This window comes from Geotrypetes seraphini, chromosome 11 (genome assembly GCF_902459505.1).
Source record: "Geotrypetes seraphini chromosome 11, aGeoSer1.1, whole genome shotgun sequence".
Taxonomy (NCBI): Eukaryota; Metazoa; Chordata; class Amphibia; order Gymnophiona; family Dermophiidae; genus Geotrypetes; species Geotrypetes seraphini.
In genome coordinates, this window is record NC_047094.1 from 108,589,592 (window position 1) to 108,610,511 (window position 20,920).

A 20,920-nucleotide genomic window follows, 5' to 3' on the forward strand; every position below is an offset into this window, starting at 1 on the left:
GGGGGCTGAGGCGAAGGGAGTCAGAGGAGCGGCGGTGGAGGCGGCTGAAGCCCAAATGTGCCGCCCAGCGCTGCAATGGGGGAAGGGAGGGAGGAGAGCGGGAGGCTGGAACTAGCCGCTGCTGCCTTGCCGTAGCTGCTAACTCTCTTGTCAGGGCCGCCATGCCGGGACTCTCAGAGGCTTCCGGTTCCGAAGGCTGCTGCTTGTGTCCGGCCCGTGGGGAAGATGATTGTGGGAAGCAGGACTCGCTGTCTCCAGCTGCCTCCGTGGCAGCAGAGCGGCGCGCAAGGCTGCCTGCCTGATTGGCCTATGTGGCTGCCTCTTTCCTTCTCTAGCGACAGAGTGGCAATGTAAAAAAAAAATATGTATAACGCGCTCACGGATATAACGCGCATGGTTATTCCGTGTTTGTAAAATCTTGTATAGCGCGTGCGTTATATGCGTGAAAATACGGTAGTACAAAAAAAAAACCCCAAATAAACCACAAAACCTCAAACAAAATGCTTAAAATAAAGACCAAAATAATAAGAAAGCTAAGAATCAAGAAAATTTTATATTTTAGAAAATTCTAAGTGTATTGTTGATTTTGAAGGTATTCTGAATTTATATATGGGCTCATATTCACAACACTGTGTATGTCTAAATTCCATAGGTTACTATGCAACTTTGTAAGTCTAAGGATCTCTTTTACAAACCTGTGATAGTGATTCCCATATGGCAAATGCGACATAGCCCATTCAGTTCTATAGGTTGCATCGCATTTGCTGTGCCGGTACTCGCTACCACGGCTTTGTAAAGTGCTTTGAAAACCATGTCACAGTCTACTTTTGCAATCCGCTTACAGCATGTTGTGTCCATGTAATTAAAGATGGACAAAAATGGTTTCAAACATTTGACACAGGAAAAAAAAAACCAAAAAACAAACATTCATGAAATCACTAAAAAGCTGCAATTGTAGGAGGTATGTATTTTTGTAAGATGCAAACATTTTAAATAAAGAAATGAAAAACTAAAACTGCCGGACTTGCAATACATTTCCAATTTCCATGCTAGACATGGAAAAAAATCAAAAACAAGAATTAGAAATGCCATCACCTTCTAATGATATTGAAAGTGAATATAAACAAAATAAGTAAACAGTTGCTTCTGAGATAATGCAAAGCTGATTATTTCCATTCAGTTGCTAATCAGCTTGAAATAACGGAGCTATTGTGGGAGCAAAATGTCTAGCTGACAAGCAGCAGATTCACATTCAGTACTCAAGGGCTCCTTAACCATCTGTAAAAACAGACTTTTTAACTCAATAGGTGGCAATAGTCATATTTGCAATAGCTTTTATAAACCATTCAGGAATTCAAAAGAGAAACCCAACACATCAAATCACACACTTCGATACTCAAAGCTTTTCTTGAAGTAAGACTGGTTAAAGCCAGTCTTACTTGCAAGAAAGCTCTGCTTCCTATACTCCAAGGGGTTCTCAGGGGCTTTTACCGATCAGATACCATCAAGGCCCAGATGCACTAAACTCACCGATCGTCGCTAAACCAGTTTGAATTGGTTTAGCGTCGACCTAATTTGCTGACCCATCTACATAATGGTTCATCACATGCTTTTCTGTGCGTTCATACATTCTCCTACTTTCCCATGCAAACAATCTCATTAGAATTAAAATGAGGTCATTAATATTAAAACGAGCGAGGGGTGGGGGTGGATATTGATCTGTTTTTTGTTGAGTTCAATCAGTCTCCACAAAGAAACCACATGGTAGACTCTCTTATCCTGAGTTTTGTTTATGGTTGTATTTTTTTTGCCGAGTGTTGTATCTTTTATCTTGTATACAAATTTCTAAATAAAAATATATCTTAAATAAAAAACAGTCTAGACCTATTGGATTTTTCAGGTCCTTAGTAACCGTCATTAGATTTAGTGCATAAAAATATCCAATAGGTCTAGACTGTGTTACTGACCGGCCTGCCATAAAGAGAAAAACAGAAGGGATGCCCATTCCCTCCTGCTTCAGAAACCTGTACTCCCACATTCCCAAACCTCCCTCCCTGTGAAGATCACAGCCACCCTACCCTCCAACTCCCCCCTCCCCCCCCCGAAGATCGCCAGCAGGAGGGATGCCTACTCCCTCTGCCTCAGCCACCCGGACACCCCTCAAACTCCCCCCTCGTACCTTGTTGTAGAAAGCTGGCAAGAGGGAGTGTGCATTCTTCAAGTGACCACTGAGGTAAATATAGAATCCATTCACACAATTATAACACTATAAATAATAATTTAGTGATTTGGAAGTCCTCAGTTTGAGTTGTATCTATAGGAAGGGGGCCTTAGGAAGGGCCTAAGACTCCAATTGATTCAGATACCTAACCTTCCCAAATGCATCCCAGGATGCACCAGGAAGGGAAAGACCCGTCATTTTGAAGAGGCAGGCCTGTTAGCAAGAGGGAGTGGACATCCCTCTTGCCAGCTTTTGGGAGTGTGTGCTTGAGCAGGGGAGGGGGATGTTCTGACCTGACTCCCCCATCCCTCCAGGGACTTTTCTTTGGAACTTGGTAGAGTAGTAGAAGGGGGGGCGGGGAATCCAGATTTTGGTCAGTCAGGTGTGTGTGAGTGGTCTGGGTGGCCAAGGCAGGAGGGAGTAGGCATACCTCCTACCTCTCTTTTTTTTCTATGGCAGTCATTGTTGGGGGGGTGGGGGAAAGGGATTATCACTATTTTTTTTTTTTAAATGGGAACAGGTATGCAAACACACGCACAATATATGTGCCCCCCCCCCAAAAAAAAAAAGAGAAGGTGGTTTTCCTGCCCCGAACAGCTGAGTGGCAGGAGGCTGTTTCGGGCCTTCTCTAGACGTTCAGCTGTTCGGGCATCCCCTGCTGGCTCAGCGCATGTGTGAAAGTTGCTTTTCCAGTGACTGGTGGGGTGGGATTACAGCCAACCTCTGCAAAACTAATTTGCATGCAAAGTCAGTCGAATATCGATCGCCGTTTTAAAATCGGACAATTAATCGGCCAACAGTTACCCATATTGTTTTAACGGTGATTTTTAGTGCATTCAGGCCCAAGATCCCTAAGAAAATGCATTACAAGAAGCTCATTAATATTTAAATGAACACTCCTTGTAATGCTCAAAAGGGAAGAGTGGGAACGCCTAGGGAATGTTTTTTATGGAAGATCTGAAGCTACCATTAGCTGTTGTGCATGTGTGCACACACACAGCAGCAGATATTTAGAAAAAAAAATATATATATTATTAACCCCCTCCCCCCCAAGGGAGCCTGTTTAGTTGAGAGGCACTGGAAGACCAGAGACAGTTCAGCCGAGGGAAATAAGAAGCAGTGAGAGCCTGTTGTGACAGGCGGGATGGGGGTAGAGGAGCTGTGCCTACCTCTTTGCTCTTCTGAGCAGGTGCCAGGCACAGTTCCTCCCCTCTTTTACCAGGCTACTGAGCACAATTAGCATGCACATGATTTCCATGCTATTGTGCTAAGCATAGTCCGGCAAAAAAAAAAAAAAAAAATTTGCTTCCATCCCCAACTTTCGTTGCTGGGTTACTCAGAGCTTTGTGCATCTTCCTCAAAGTCTTTTGTCAAGCATTCTGAGTAACACTGAGTATAAAATACATTGTAAAATAAATAAATAAATAATCTATATCAAGCAAGTAGAGAATGACACGGGGACAAATTTTTCCCTGTCCCCACAGGAACTCATTTTCATGTCCCTGCTCCATTCCTGAAAGCTCTGTCCTCAACTGCACAAGCCTTAAACCACTTTAAAATCATAAGTGTTCTAAGTTTGTGCAATTAAGGCAAAGCTTACAGGAATGGGGCATGGGGAGCGACAAAACTTGGGGGGATGGGATGGGGAAACTGAGTTCCTGCGGGGACCGGGAAAAATTTGTCCCTCGCGTTATTCTTTACAAGCAAACAAGCATAGGCCATTCAAAGACAAGTTTCTCTATAGCATCATATGCTACAGTGTAAGGAAGCATTTACTGACAGTATTCTAGTTCATCCATGACTTTTCTCCTGCTGTGCCATTAAAATACAATGTAGGATGGAGCCCATGACAAAGATTGCACAGACAATGAGCTAACTGTGCATGTTTCTAGGCACATGATGCAGAAAAGGGTTTTGCACAGAAGCGAACCCTTCAAAAAAAAAAAAAAAAAAACAACAACAAAAAAACCCAACCATGCATTAGGCACTAGTAAACAACATATTAAAATGAATGCTAATGAGGGCATTAGTTATTCTGCCCCAACACAGAGAAGTACACAGAAGACTTTAAACTGAGTACAATGCAAAAATTTGAATGCCAGGTCTGAGGAGGCCTAGAAGGGTTAGCTCATTTTTTTCAGTAGTGTTAGTGAGGATTTAAATGCTAGTTTTCGCTACAAACAAAAAAACAGCACCAGCAACTTTTTAAGATAGAATAGGCAGTGATTGTTTTCTATATAGGTTTGAGCAGAAAACAAACTGGAACGATGTGCATAAAATATTTGCAGTGCTGATTATTTATCTACAGGACAACATTCCAGTACATGTGCATATGTGTTCTGACACTTTCTTTTTGCTCAGTCATGCACATAGAACTAGCCACTAGAGAATGACACCGGGAAAAAATCTGTCCCCGTCACCGCCCCGTACTTGGCCCACCATCCCCTTCACCGCCCCGTCACCCCCATTCCCTTCACCGCCCCGTCACCGTCACTGCCATCCCATTCACCGCCCCGTCACCGTCCCCGCAGCAACCATATAAGCCTTAGTACTGCAATATTTAGCTTATTCCTTTCTTATAAATCAAAGTTCTGGCTACTGAACTAGAGAAAGATATGTTCAGCTGGCAGGGCTTTGTTTATAAATTTTTATCAACACAACTAATATACTACTTTAACCTAAAGCAAAAAATAAATAAATAGAATTTTTTTTTCTACCTTTGTTGTCTGGTTTCTGCTTTCCACATCTTCTCATTCAATTCCTTCTATCCACTGTGTGTCTTCTCTCTGCGTCTTCCATTTGCTGTTACTGTGCCTCTCCCTTCAGCCCCTCCCACAATTGGTCTAGCACCCATCTTCTTCCCTCTGCTCCCCATAGTCTGGCATCTGTCTTCTTCCCTTTCAGTGTCTTCTCCCCACTCTGTCTTCCACATTTCCCTTCAGGGTCTGTTTCTCTCTACCCTCTTTCAATGTCTGTTCTATTCCTTTTTACCACCACCCTTTCCTCCCTCCTTCACCATCTGTTCCTTTCTACCACCCTTCAGCTCCTCTCGCATGGCTTATCTATCTACCTCCCTCCCTCCCTCCCTCTTATTTTCGTGGCAAGTTACAATGTAATTTGTGCAAGCCGCTGGAGCCTGCAAGCTCGGTCCCTGTCCCATCCCCACAAACCATCTCGCTTCTGTTTTCCTATTTTCCCCATTTCTAATATCTCCCCTATGCATCTGGCATTGCCCCCCCCTGTGTCCATATACCATCCCCATGGCATGTCCCCTTTATGTCTCTGTCCCTATGCCCCATGCACATAATTTCCCCTCTTTCTGTTACCTTCCTGTGTCCAGATTTCCCCTATCTTCCTCTTCCATACCTCTTCTTTTCAACCCCATCTAGCTTCTCTCCCTCTTTCTTCATCCCCCCCCCCACTGCTTTCAGAATCTGGCTCACCTGCCTGTCCTCCCCTTTCTTTCCTGCTGTGGGTTTCTTTCTTTCCCTCTTCATCCCCTTGGCCCAGAATCTTTTTCCCTTTCACTCCCTTCTTCCTAGTGTGAGCCGGGAACACGCATGATCGAGTGGTCCAGCAGCCCCCACCCACCCGATCGCAGCGTTTAGCCAGCTCCCTCCCTCCACCTCATCTTATATGCTGTTTGCCGGCTTTCTTTTTCCTGAGCCACACATGGCTGTGCAAGTTGATCAATCTTCTCCTCTCCTGCAACTTCCTGTTTCTGGTTGCATCAGAGGAGAAGATTGATCAACTCGCACAGCAGCGCGTGTGTGTCTTTTTGAACGCGTGCGGTGGAGGGAGGGAGCTGGCTAAACACTGCGATCGGGCGGGTGGGGGCTGCTGGACCGCTCGATCCTTGATGCCTCACTGCGGAGACAAGACCATTCACTGCTCCACAGGGCGGTGAATGGCCTTGTCCCCGTCCCCGCAGCGACTACTATTTTTCTTTCCCCGTTTCAGCGGGTTACCCGCGGCTACTCGCGGCTAACAACCACCGTGTCATTCTCTACTAGCCACCCTCAGCACAGAACCTTGCGTGCATGTGTCTGGGATGTTCGCCTATCAGCACACAAGTTCTGTGCTCTTCACATTTACACGATTAGCTTACTGCACTGGCTTGCAAAACTTCGGCATTATGTTTCACATTAGAAGTTGTACACTCAGACATCAGTGCACTGTTCTTTTTCTTTTTACATTGGCCTCAGAGAGGTAGGACAAACAACCCCGGGGAACTTCAATATTGGAATATAGTATTGGAAAAGACCTGTCAAAGAAAAATATTTTACTTGACATTTAACAAGTCAAAGAGGAAAGAAATTGGTCAAGACTTCATTCACATACGTTGCAAGAGAATAATTTTCAAGCAGCCATGAAATATGCAATCACATTAAAATCCAACTCCCCCCAAATAAAACAATAAACCCTCTTAGTTAGGTCAGCATAAAATATTATTTGTACTCACCTTTCCTTTGAAGAAATATTCTAAGCAATGGATTTGCAGTTGTAATCGCTTTATGGTAGTTGTCATCATTATTAATGGGCAGCAAGTCTCCGTGAATATCTGCATACCCCACAAGAACATCAACATTAGGTATCATGTGCACATGTTGTAGTAATCCATAGAACTCATCAAATTTCCCAGGTTTGGATCGTTGCAAAGAAAAACGCCGAAATTCTGCTCCAAACTATGACAAATAAAGCTGGCTTTAGTGTGCTTGACAAGTGTAAACATATATAATGCAATTTCAAAAACAAATTACCAGTAGTGTAAAATCAAAACAAACTAACCCCCTCCCCTCTCTTTTATGAAGCCGTGTTAGGCTTTTTTTTTTATTTTTATTTTTTATTGCTGACTGCAAAAGTAAAAACTTAAACGCTCATAGGAATTCCGGCAATAAAAAAGCCTAATGCGACTTCATAAAGGGCGGGGGTGGTAAATGAAGCCATGTTAATACACATCTCAACACTTCTCTCTCTTTTGTAATTTATCATCACATTTCATATATTACCTAAAGAAAAGATCTCTAAATGTTTAAGAGGAAATAATTAAACAACTAGGGGCTCCTTTTATCAAGCCGCGCTAGCGGGGTTAACGCGCGAGACTTTTCATCATGCGTTAACCCCTGCGCTGGCCAAAAACTACCGCCTGCTCAAGAGGAGGCTATAGAGGCTAGCGCAGCCGGCGGTTTAGTGCATGCTATTACGCGCGTTAAACCGCTAGCGTGGCTTGATAAAAGGAGCCCTAGGTTTCTTTTATTTTGTTCTATATCTATCTAAAACAATGCCAAAAACATCCAAATTTACTTTGGTTTCATATGCTTGTGAGTTCAGCTTTCTGTATTTCAGAAATTTATACAATTTTTTTTTTTTTTTTAAAATTCTCTCTCTCACCCAACTAAGGGAAAGAACAAAGAAAAATTAGGATATCTGAGCACCTGTACTTATGCAACAGGCAAGTGTGATGGCTTTAGATCTGAAACTAAAAGGATGAAGAAATACCTAGGAGGGTGGATGCAAAACGTCATTTACACGTTGGAAGATAAGCATACCTATCTTAGTCATTTGGTTTTGGTGGTTTCCAGCATATAAATCATCTCTATGTGACAAATATGCATTGGCATGAAGATTTGAATTAGATCCAGAAAAGATTATCAAACTCAAGTATTACTGCTGTGTTACATGATTGCATTAAAAGCCAAGATAATATAGGATAAGACAGTTTCCTTAGAATCCTACTACCATCAAACATTTTTATAGTGATAGGTGGCATATGTTATGTTTTACAGATGCATAAAATAGACAGTCTTAGAATGAAATAGAAAAAAAAGAAAAAGACAGATACATTTGATTTATACAGTGCTTTTACCTGGTTTACAATCTAAATGAAATGGACTCAGCAGGCCAACCCATATAAGACAAAGCAAAAGGAATCAGCCTATAAACTGTTTCCCTCGCAGATGGGGATCCTGCTCTATCAAGGGGAACATGGCCTATAGATTTTTGCTCTGGGAGCCTAATGGGGATCTTTCTCTAGTGACCACTGCCCTGAACCTAGCAATCCTGCTACAGCAGTCCATATTTCAACCATCTGCTGGAAATGAAAAAAAAACACTGAAGGGTGGAAAGTAGCACCAGTCCCATGTAAAGGAAAGTGAAGTCAATGCCAAGCTTTTTTCTCCTTCCATCTCCATCTTCTGGCAAGGCAGTAACCCATTCATTGTCCATATGAGACCAGAGCAGACAAGTGAGAGGAAATCACAGGGAATATGAACAGGTAAGAAAAATAGAAAATGAAGACGCCATTAAGACAATGAAAGCAGACACACGATTGAAAAGTGCACAGATATTTCAGAGAACATGGTGGGGGTGTTAATAAAACTTATACTCATATCTCCAGTAATAACCACTTAATACTAATATACTTTGTATCACACTGAGGCCTCAGATTCGGAGCATACGCGAAGTCCTATCACGGACTAGACGATCAGCGTACCACTGGGGGTTGGTTATTTAGTTTATACACTATAGGGGGTGTTAATAAAACAGATACTTGTATTTAGGAGGAATAGCATGGAACGCGATCTTTGTGATGTAAACAAGGACAACACACTTGAGATTGTCTGACCTTAAGACAAAATGTTGATATGTTTTACCTTTGAAACTAGGTAAAAAGTCTAAGTAACCTATGAAACTATCCACACCAACTCTGCATCCCTCCTCAAGTATAATGTATTTTCAAGTCTACACATATTGTTTTTCCTTACACTGCCTGTGTGTGCTGTCTTCCAATTCTGCCCAAACACATCTGAAAATGTTTCTTCTAATGGCTCTTAAAAATATGCATGTTGTAGAGCACAGTGCAATTTTCAGCCATTTTTAGGGAGGGCAATTTTTCAGAAGGCCAATCTTTACTTAGACAATTGGCTCATAAGGGAGCCGTCCCATGCCAAGGAGCTCACAGCGGAAGACTAAGTGGTCCAGTTCCTATAGGAGCTAGGTTGGGGATAAACTTCGGGAAGAATCACTTGGACCAAAGGATTGGAATACTTAGGGGAGGGATCCTAAGGCAAAACAGTGTTCCTGTTGGAAGCACAGAGTAGCAGATTTTGGAAATGCAGGTCATTACAGCTCCGACGGCAAGGCATTATCTTCAGCTACTGGGGTTCATGGTGGCGACGATAGAGGTGGTATCCTGGGTGAAAACACATTTGCATCCTCTCCGGGAGGCGTTGCTCTCCCTGTGGTCCTCACAGATGGATGTTCTGGATCTCCCTCTGTCTTGGACATGCGCAGCCCTGCACAGCTTGAACTGATGGTTGAAGCCACAGTCCCTGCCTGGGGTGTACTGCAATGCATTCCTATGTGGGTGATCTTGACAAGATGCCAGTCTGTATGGCTGGAGTGCCCACTACAAAGGGCCAATGGTTGCCCTCACAGAGGAGTTGGTCCATAAATCACTTAGAGTTGAGAGCGATATGCTTGGCTCTGACTAAAATTTAACTGGTGATTTATAGAGCTAAAGTGACACTGCAGATGATCTAAAACAAGTAGTTTCTGGAGGCATACATAGCCCTCACTTTACCATTTAGACAGTTGAATAACTGTGGGACTGATGCAGTAAACCGTTATGCTTTAGCGACTTGCTCTGTATATTCCCCCACTGGTCTTATTCCTTGTGCAGAAAGGCTTCCAGCATGGAAAAATCTCAAATAAAACCATAGCACTGAAGGGTTGTACAGTGGGCATGCAAAACAGTTGAAAAACAAATGGTTTCCTGATGTTAAAAAAAAAAAAATATATATATATAAAATTGTACTAGAGTTTGGTAGTTTTTTTTACTCTTTCCTCAATGTTGCATTTTTACGAGTATACCAGGAGCAAAGAGGATATCTGAGATGATTTGTGGCTCATCACTTCATAGGACACAAAATCTCGTAAGGGCCATTGGGCTCTCATTTTCCCCCTCCCTGAATCACATGGCCCCTTGCAACCTCAAATTGATTCCCTCCCCTCCCTCCCCCTAAATCCTTCATGCATCTCTGATGTTGGGAGGCCTGATCGATGCCATATTGAAAAATGGCAGCACTTGACCCTATGTAGTGCATCCTTGTACACCACTTATCTATCAAATAAGGTAGTAAGTACTTATTTGGCAGACTGACCCCTATGAACTAACAACACACACCCTTTTTCAAGATAGCAGCACAGAGAAACCAAATAGGAGCAAGTAGGCATCACTTTCTGCCTCAACATTAGGAGACTACAACGGGAACTCATAGCAGACATTTTGATGATGGCTCTGCAAAGGGCAGGAGCGTAGGATCCTGCCTCGCGTCGCCGCTAGACCACCAGGTAAGGTCTGGGGAAGGTCCGATGCAAAATTTTGTTAAAAAAAAAAAATCGCGAATAACCGAATCCACAGGTACTGAAATCGCGGATTCAGAGGGGGTTACTGTAGTTCTGTTTGTATAGCAGAGAACTTCATTGGGTTTCTGTTTTGAAAATTAACAACTTTTATAGGCCAAACACACTAGGGCTGATCAGAAAGCTACAATGAGTAAAATGCATGCAGTATGCACATATTAATGCAGAATGGGGTTCAGCACAGGAATTATCTCATGTGGTATACACGAGAGCATAGTATATTAAAATGCATGGTAATGAGGCCATTGGGTATTCCACCAGAGTGTGCACAAGTAAACGGAATTTTGATATACACAGAGTGAGACATCCACTACCAGGTCCAAGGCAGAATAGAGAATTTCATGTCAATTTTTGGTAGTTACTTTGTGTGTGTGTGTGTGTGGGGGGGGGGGGGGGTTTGACTGTACACATTCAAGTATCTAGAATTTTAAGACAGAATGGAAGCAACAGCTATCGGTGGAGATAAGTGGCTTTGTGTGCATGTATGTATCCAAAGAAAATGAAAGTACCAGTCCATGTGACGTTCTGCGCATAAATATTAGCCTCGCAAAAATTTCTTGTGTGTAAATATTCTGGCACTTCCCTTTTTGTTGGGCTTGCACACAATAGGCACCCTTACAGCAGAATCTTTTGTACATATCATATGTCCAATTGGCTTCCCCTTATTAGGGCACAAGTTCTGCATGTTTTAAATAAATATATATTTTGGGGGGTTGACTACATCACTGTAAAATTTATATTCATTAATTTTTTGTTAATCATGCAGTAGTAACTGTGACTCATCCATTAACTACATGCATGGCTTTAATGTGCAGCTTTATGCATCGACTTTGTTTCTCTCGAGAGGGGAGAAGAGGGAGGAGGAGGAGGGGAGAATCTGTGTGTATGAAAGCTTGTTTAATTAACATATCTCCGAGTAGAATCTTGTTTAGGATGATATACAGCGGAAGCAAGCATAATACAGTATAATCAAGTATTACTAAAAGACAAACATAAAACAGTTATTTATGCATGTCTTCTTCATCAGTTCAATGACCTATGCCTGAGTGACGTTGCATGTAGTTGTCTGCTATCTGGCATTACTGGATGAAGCAGTGGTAGGGGAACAGCAGAGCAATTAGTAGAGAGGCTGAGCGCTGGCGGCCACAAAGGTAGCACAGGATTAAAAGAGTGACTGGCAGTGGGACAGACTAGCTGTGCAAAAGCCAAGGAACCTGGGCCCCCACCAATCAAGGGGGTAGCTGCAGGAGAGCTCAGCTGGATGGCTGGCAGCAAGCCCAAGCCCCCACCATTATTTTAAAACATAATTATAGAATAACTTCAGTGTACTTGGGAATTTTATCCCAAAGCCGACAGTTTGAAAATTCTCTGTGTGGTCAATTACAGATAAGTAGGTGACTTGTCTGTACTTATGCTATCTATCAGTTTTTAAGTAGGCCTGCTGAATATGATACAACCCTAAACTTTAAATGGGGTAGCAGTTATTTTTGTCATCCAAAAACAGTGCTGAATATCATCACTGTCCATAACTTTTGGCTCTACTTCTTGAAATATCTCCTGGCCGTTTCCTCCTAAGTGTATTAATTATGGCCAAATATTGAGATGCTCAGACAAAGATCAGTGAGTTGGTGCCAAACTGATGTGGGTAAAAACCCCTCCAGATTTATGCAGTTAACTCCAAAGTTAATCACTTAAATCCTTTTGAATATCAACTTCTATGACTATAAGACCTGCATTATGTTTCTTGTATCTCTTCATCCTTTTAGTTTCATAGTTAAACATCACACAGGAGTTCAGATATCTTCATAAATTATTTTTTGTTACCATTACTACTACTCATTTCTATAATGCTGCTATATGTACAGCACTGTACATTAGAACAGTCAAGACATGGTCCCTGCTCAGAAGAGCTTACAATCTACTTACAGTTTTGCTTGGTTGGATGACTGCTTTTCATTTCATTCCTTGGTAGTACAACAGATGAAATATGAATTGGGGTTGTGCTGGATACAAACCAAGCCACCATGGCCTAAAATTTTTTCTCACTTGTTATATGAAGATGATTACCAAAGCTATTGATTTAAGTAAATGAAAAACATTTCTATAACTATATGTGAGTAAGATGCATATAAGTGTACTATATTACAGTATTCTATAGGGGCACACAGTAGGATTAAAGTGTATATTTGCAAGGAGTACACATGAAGGTGGAACTTAGGAGGGGCATGGGCAGGGTTGCCACATACCTTCATATCTTACAGAATACTGTTACACATGCTGGACTTAGGTGTGCCCATGTAGGCATGAAATCGAAAAAACAACAGGAAGAAACAGCTCTTCACAGAAGAATCCAAGCAAAACAAACAATGCAGACAAAAAAATGACATGCTCATTTATGCCAGGTCAATGACAGGTGCTCATTCATGCAGCTCAGTGCAGGTTTTATGCAAGAATTCTATAATAGAATTAGAGTATTTGGATGCCATCATAGAACGGGGGCGTCCAGGTACATGTGCAGATGCTCAAGGCCCCAAACTGGCCCAGCACAGAACAACAGAGTCAGCCTCTTTCAGCACCGGTACATGTATGATAAGTAAAATGCTGGTTGGGGGGGGGGGGTTGAGGTGGACAACAGCACCATTCATCTTGGCAACATGGACGTTTAACGCCTACCTGTACTAAACATGTCTATCTTCCCTTCAAAAATATGGAGTCCCTAAATATTTGAAAAATTCTACTTTGTGAATGATGTCTATTGATTTTTAGTGCTTCTGCTAGCTGATCTGTTTATCAATGATCATTATAAGGCAGGAAGGTCATACAGACTTGGCTCTGGGTTGATTTCCATAGGATCTTTTGTAAACAAGACTGATAATGACTGTTTAGTAATGTCATTCTATTACACCTAACAATTTTACTTTAAAATGGCCTAACATTTTAAGAAAGAAAATTTTAGATTTTCATATGTAAAATATTAAGGGGGGGGGGGGGTTATAATAATGTTGCAATGGTTCCAGCACTATTTTTGAAATGTTTAAAGCAGTAGCTCTCTAACCTGTCCTACTAATTTCTTCCCACCCCTCAGCCAGGTGTTTAAGATATTTAGTGCATATGAATAAAATTATCCATATACATTAGAGTCTTGTGTGCAAGTGTACCTAATGCATATTCATTACAAATACCCTGAGAAAGTAGTCTCCAACCTACTAAGTAGTAGATTTAAAACAAACTGGAAAAAACATTTCTTCACATAACGTATAATTAAACTCTGGAATTCGTTGCTGGAGAATGTGTTGAAATCAGTTAGCTTAGCGGGGTTTAAAAAAAGGTTTGGATAATTTCCTAAAAGAGAAATCCATAGGCTATTATTGAGATGGCATGTGGGAATCCACTGCTTATTCCTAGAATAAGCAGCATAGAATCTGTTTTGCTACTTGGGATCTAGCAGATATTTGGGACCTGGGTTGGCCACTGTTGGAAACAGGATACTGGGCTTGGACCTTCGGACTATCCCAGTATGGCAATTCTTATGTTCATGTAAAGGGCTGCAGTGTGAAAACAAGAAAGAACTGAGGGCCTCCAAAAGATTTCAAGCTTATACATACTACTAATTTTGTAAACAGTCAACGGGACTCCCACAGGGATGGAAGGCTTATAATGGACATGTCAGCCTTAGTAAAAGAGGGGGGTTTATAAGTTAATTACCTGAACAGAAAACAAAAAAAGGGTTCCACCAAAGAAATTCCACAAGGAAAACAGCAGCACAAACATAAAAGAAACTGTAGAATTGATGATCCTGTCAGAAGTAATTGCTGCTTTTTATGGGGACGGGCGGGGATGGAGGTAATTATTTGCGGGGACGGGTGGGGACGCAGAGGATCCTGGCGGGGATGGATGGGATTTCTGTCCCCGCACAACTCTCTAGTTCAGACTGGGTATTAAACATTACAAATTAATACTGATTCTACAACACGAAGGATATATTTTAAATACCTCCCATTATTTTAGATTGTCGACAGTAGCAAAATGTATAAATGAGATATCCAATTAACACAATTAAGAGATTGTTTGCAGTTGCTATTCCCCCTTTTACTAAGTCATGGTAGAGCTTTCTTCTGCAGCCTGGAGCATTAAATGCTCCGATGCTCATAAAATTCCTATGAGCGTCTGAGCATTTAGCGCCCTAGGACATGTTAGAAACCACTACCGCAGCTTAGTAAAAGATGGCTTCTATCAAGTGGGCAAGATTAAAATTAACATATTTACAGGATTTGAAGAGCATTTCAGCCAACTATTACGAGTGCCACAATGGAGGACTTTGGGATGTAGATAGAGAATGACACAGGGACAAATTTGTCCCTTTGGGATCTATCTCCATTCTTGCGAGTTCTGTTCCTGTCTCCTCTATCTTCATCTGAACAAGTTTTGAACATTTATGATTTTAAAGCATTCAAGGCTTGTGCAGATGAGGACAGAGCTTGCAGAGAAGGGACAGGGATAGAACTTGCAGAGAGGAGACGCAATGGAGAAATATCCCATGGAGATGAGGACAAATTTGTCCTCATGTCATTCTCTATTTTGCGGCTGCGTGTTAGAAACCACTGCCCTAAGAGGAACGAGGGAGGAAGGGGCCCAGATGGTGGCGAGTGAGCAGTACACTGCTAGGCTTTCTTTGCTCCTGATGCCTTCAGGGTCAGCAATGGTGAAACACAAAAGGGAAACCCCAGATCCCATTGAGTCCAAAGGTCCCTCGGCCCTATTACAAGGAAGGGGCCCAGATGGTGGCAAGTGAAGCAGAACTCTGCTAGGCTCTCTCAGCTCCTGATGCCTTCAGGGTCAGCAATGGTGAAACGCAAAAGGGAAACCCCAGACCCCATTGAGTCCAAAGGTCCCTCTGCCCAAGTACAGCAGATTTCCAGCTTTACAGAATCTGTAGCTAGTCCTGATGAGCAGCAGGCATGTTCCTGGAAGGAGATTCGCAGCACAGTGTCTTTGAATGCTCTGAGATACCGCCTTGACCCAGAATAGGAAGCACAGTGCCAAAGCTGGAGTGGCTATCGGCTGCAAAAAATGCTGCTGCAGCAAGCTCTCATAATGGGGCTTTGGCATTCCTAATCTCTGCAGAGGGTGAGTTAAGTCTATGTTTTGCTCAAATGGTTGGAAGAAGCGTGGAGCAACAGGCTATGAAAAGTTTTAACTCTCTGCCTGTAGAAGGAGTATTCATCTGTGCAATGGGGAGAAGAAGGCCAAACAAAGTTTCTCAGCTGTGGGATGCCATTGAAAGTGTGGTGGGGCGTCTTGCTTGAAAAATTGGAGCAATTTCAACATGGGAGAGCTCTCTCCAATTTCAGGAAATTTATCATGAGGAATTAAGAGTCCCAAAATGAAAAAAGACTTTGGCTTTAGAGAAAGATCTGAGAATGTTGGAGAAAAATCTGTTGGCTGTGAAAGAAGTTCAAGGTACTTTGGTTAAAGATCAAATGGTTACACATCAGAATCTTGACATTGGGAGAATGATTAAAGTTGTTTGAATTTGTGGTTTATTAATTTTCCTAAATCTCTAGTCCTTTCACCATTGGACATGTTGAAAAATTATATAACGGAGACTCTGCAAGTGCCTAAGGAGCTGCCATAACTGGATTTACAATGTAGACTGGAGCGAGGAAACATGTAAAAAAGCAAAAGAAAAAAGAAAGAAGATATAATCAGAAGGTTTTAACTTCTCTGGGTTTCTAGAGTAGGGCCTGTCCAGTGATGACTGAGTCACATTGATTGCTTCTTTTGCTTTAGAGCCTATAGATCAGAAATGGCTCCTAATGTTTTTCCAATATAAAGATTTTGAATTCCTGAGACACCCTAAGTTAATTGAAACACAGTTTAAAAAATGGCAAGGTTTAAGCGCCTACTGACGCTTAAATAAAAGGCACTAGAATTGCGACTAGGTAACCACTTTAGGCCAAAGAACGCCAAAATAGGCAAGGCCAACGCCGGAAGTGACGTTAGGCGGGCTAAAGCAATTCATGCCAAGATAAGTGACTAAAAGGTAGGCCCTGACCTACATTTCAGCTGCCTATCTTAGCTGTTTAAGCACGATTCTGTAACGGGCACTGTCGTGTAACTGACACGTAATTGGTAGTCGCTTTTGAGGCAGCCGCCGACATGGTGCCAGTTACAGAATCTTGGGGATAATGTCTTCTACTCCATCCTCTACTTTGGTGAAGTCAAGTCTCATAGTCCCTCTTTTACTAAGCAGTATTAGAGGTTTCTACCATGGCACGAAGCACTAAATGCTCTTATGCTCATAGAATTCTTATGACCATCGGAGCATTTAGCTCTCTGGGCCTCAGTAGAAACCTCTATCATGGTTAAGTAAAAAGGAGGAAGCGGGGCATAAGTAGAAATGATTGTCTCTTAGCTAAGAAATTACTTTGGTTTTCTTTAATATACTAGTTTACATCTCCTGTTACAGTAACTAGTATTTTCTTTATTCCCCTCTCTCAATCTCCCCCTTTTCTTCTTTTTTAAATTAAGTATTGTGTTACTCCTTGTTATGTCCATGTTTTTCTTTAAATTGATGTTATGATTTCTTAATGAGGAACATTTTGCTGTTATTACTCCTGGTGGAATTCTGCACAAATTCTATGTTACAATCGTGCAGAATTTCCCCTTTCCTGTGCAGAATCTTGGACGGTGTCAGTTATCAGGTTGCAGTATCGGCGGCGATTCTCACATGCTACCTGCACATAACCCGAAGTCTCTCCATGGCAGAGGGGAGGCTTCCGGGTTAGTGGTAGACAGCTTAAGAATCGTTGCTGATACCATGATACATTGAAGAAAGTCTTACTAGAAAGAGTATATGGAAGGAGGAAAAGTTGCTGGCATGGGGAGAGAAAGGAAAGATGCTGGCACAGGAAGAGGGGAGGGAGCCATGCATGGCGAGAGGAGAGGGTGAAATGTTGCACATGATAATGGAGAGGAGGATGGGAAATATGGTGCATGGAGGGGGATAGAGAGGTATGACCCAGAGTACAAGGCAGGAGGAGAGAGAGATGGTGGACAGTAGGAACGAATCAGAAATGCTGGATATTTAATTATTTATATTCCGCATATCCTACAATTCTGTGCGGATTACAAATTATTCAGGTACTTAAGCATTTTTCCTTATCTGTCCCGGCGGGCTCACACTATCTAATGTACCTGGGACACTTGGGGATTAAGCGACTTGCCCAGGGTCACAAGGAGCAGTGCAGGATTTGAACCCACAATCCCAGGGTGCTGGGGTTGTAGCTCTAACCACTTCACCATACACTCCCACAGAGGAAGGGAGCCAATGTTATGCTGATTTAAAAAAAAGATTCCAGGGATGATCCAGAAAATTACAGACCTGTAAGCCTGACTTCAGTGCTGGGCAAAATGATAGAAACTATTATAAATAAATAAATAAAAAATTGTGGAACACGTAGACAAACATGATTTAATGAGACAGAGTCAGCATGGGTTCAGCAGAGGGAGATCTTGCCTCACCAATTTGCTCGACTTCTTTGAAGGTGTGAATAAACATGTGGATAAAGGTGAGCCAGTTGATGTAATGTATCTAGATTTTCAGGAAGCATTCAACAAAGGCTCCTGAGAAAATTAAAGAGTCATGGGATAGGTGGCAAAGTTCAGTTGTGGATTAAGAATTTGTTATTGGATCGAAAACAGAGGTAGGGTTAAATGGTCATTTTTCTCAATGGAGGAGAGTAAACAGTGAAGTGCCGCAGGGATCTGCACTGGGACCAGTACTATTTAAAACTAATTTATAAATGATCTGGAAATTGGAACAAGTGAGGGGATTAAATTTGCAGATAGAAACATAGAAAACATGATGGCAAATAAAGGCCAAATGGCCCATCTAGTCTGCCCATCTGCAGTAATCATTATCTCTTTCTCTGAAAGATCCCATGTGCCAATCGCACTAAACTTCAAAATTGTTAAAACGCATGCCAATTGTGAAAAATTGCAGGCAGATCTTAGGAAATTGAAAGACTGGGCATCCGAAGTGGCAGATGAAATTTAATGTGGACAAATGCAAAGTGATGCACATTTGGAAGAATAAACCGAATCACAATTACTAGATGCTAGGGTCCACCTTGGGGGTTAGCGCCCAAGAAAAGAATCTGGGTGTCATTGTAGACAATATGATGAAACCTTCCGCCTAATGTATGGCCAAAAAAGCAAACAAGATGCTAGGAATTATTTAAAAAGGGATGATTAACAAGACTAAGAATGTTATAATGCCTCTGTACCGTTCCATGGTGTGATCTCACCTGGAGTACTGCATTCAATTCTGGTCTCCTTATCTCAAGAAAGATATAGCAGCACTAGAAAAGGTTCAAAGAAGAGCAACCAAGATGATAAAGGGGATGGAACTCCTCTCGTATGAGGAAAGATTGGAAAAGAGAAGGCTGAGGAGAGGTATGATTGAAGTCTACAAAATTCTGAGTGGAATAGAAGGGGTACAAGTGGATCGATTTTTTACAGCATACAGATTTGCAAAGACTAGGGGACATTCAAAGTTACAGGAAATACTTTAAAACCAATAGGACAAAATATTTTTCACTCAGAATAAGCTCTGGAACGCATTGCCAGAAGTTTTGGTAAAAGAGGATAGCTTAGCTGGAGGAAAAGTCCATAGTCTGTTATTGAGAAAGACATGGGGTAAGCCACTGCATGCTGCTGGATCTGTAGCATGGAATGTTGCTACTCTTTGGGTTTTGACCAGGTACTAGTGACCTGGATTGACCAACTGGCTACTGGGCTTGATGGACCTTTAATCTGACCCAGTAAGAAAAAATGCTGCATGGGGAGAGGACTTCAAGGAAGGGAGAGAGAGAGGTGTTAGACATGGGGTGGAGAGGGAGATATACAGGAGGTAGAGGAGGAGGGAGATGTTGGATCCAGAAACAGAATGCAGTGATGGAGAGATGCTTGGCAATGGGAGTGAGGAAAGAGAAAGCACAGTTACTTACCGTAACAGTTGTTATCCAGGGACAGCAGGCAGTATATTCCCACACATGGGTGACGTCACCGACGGAGCCCCGCAGCGGACAGCCTCGAAAGCAAACTTGCTTGAAGATCTTGATCTTTCGAGTGCTGCAGCGCGCATGCGCGTGTGCCTTCCCGCCCGAACTAGGGGGCGCATCTCCTGTGAGGATCCTCAGTTCAGATACCTAGCTAAGAAGCCAACCAGGGGAGGTGGGCGGGTTGTGGGAATATCTGCCTGCTGTCCCTGGATAACAACTGTTACGGTAAGTAACTGTGCTTTATCCCAGGACAAGCAGGCAGCATATTCCCACACATGGGTGACCTCCAAGTTAAGTAAAAAGGGATGGAGGGAAGTTGGCAAGTTACGAAAAAAGATTTTGCAAAACAGATTGGCCGAATTGGCCATCCCTCCTGGATAAAGAATCCAGACAATAATGAGAGGTAAAAGTATGAACCGAGAACCAAGTGGCAGACTTACAGATTTCCTCAATAGGTGTTGATCGGAGGAAAGCTACAGATGCTGCCATAGCTCTAACTTTGTGGCCCGTCACTCGACCTTGCAGAGGAAGACCAGCCTGAGTATAGCAGAAAGAAATGCAAGCAGCCATCCAGTTGGAGATGGTGCATTTCGAGATAGGACGACCCAACCTGTTTGGGTCAAAGGAGATGAAAAGTTGAGAAGATGTCCTATGAAGGTGAGTGCGTTGGAGGTAGAAAGCTAAGGCACGTTTACAGTCCAATGTATGAAGAGCCGCTTCCCCAGGATGAGAGTGAGGCTTTGGAAAAAACACAGGTAGAACAATAGACTGATTGATGTGAAATTCTGAAACAACTTTAGGTAAGAATTTAGGATGAGTACGGAGGACCACCTTGTCATGGTGAAAAACTGTGAAGGGTGGATCTGCAACCAAAGCTTGTAACTCACTGACTCTTCGAGCAGATGTGAGGGCGATGAGGAACACAGCTTTCCAAGTGAGATATTTGAGATGAGCTTTGTCAAGTGGTTCAAAAGGAGGTTTCATCAGTTGAGCCAGAACAACATTGAGATCCCAAACCACTGGAGGTGGTTTAAGTGGTGGATGGAGATTAAGAAGTCCTTTCATGAAGCGAGAAACCATAGGATGTGCAGAAAGAGGTTTCCCATCTAGAGGCTGATGAAAAGCAGCTATAGCACTAAGATGGACTCGAATAGATGTAGTTTGAAGTCCAGAATGTGACAAATGAAGTAAGTAGTCCAGAACTGACGTC

The 20,920-nt window shown here is 42.4% G+C and overlaps 1 protein-coding gene across 3 annotated transcripts in view; it reads right to left on the reverse strand.

Moving 5' to 3' along the window:
• PARD6B (par-6 family cell polarity regulator beta) overlaps positions 1–20,920 on the reverse strand; it is a 55,047-nt gene that overhangs the window by 25,174 nt on the left and 8,953 nt on the right. For 2 of the 3 annotated variants that reach the window (XM_033915156.1, XM_033915154.1), the window contains exon 2: positions 6,684–6,906. In XM_033915156.1, coding sequence (XP_033771047.1) covers positions 6,684–6,906 — 223 coding nt within the window. Of the gene's footprint in view, positions 1–6,683; positions 6,907–12,571; positions 12,718–20,920 lie in introns of all 3 variants that reach the window. The other variant, XM_033915157.1, reaches the window with a different exon arrangement.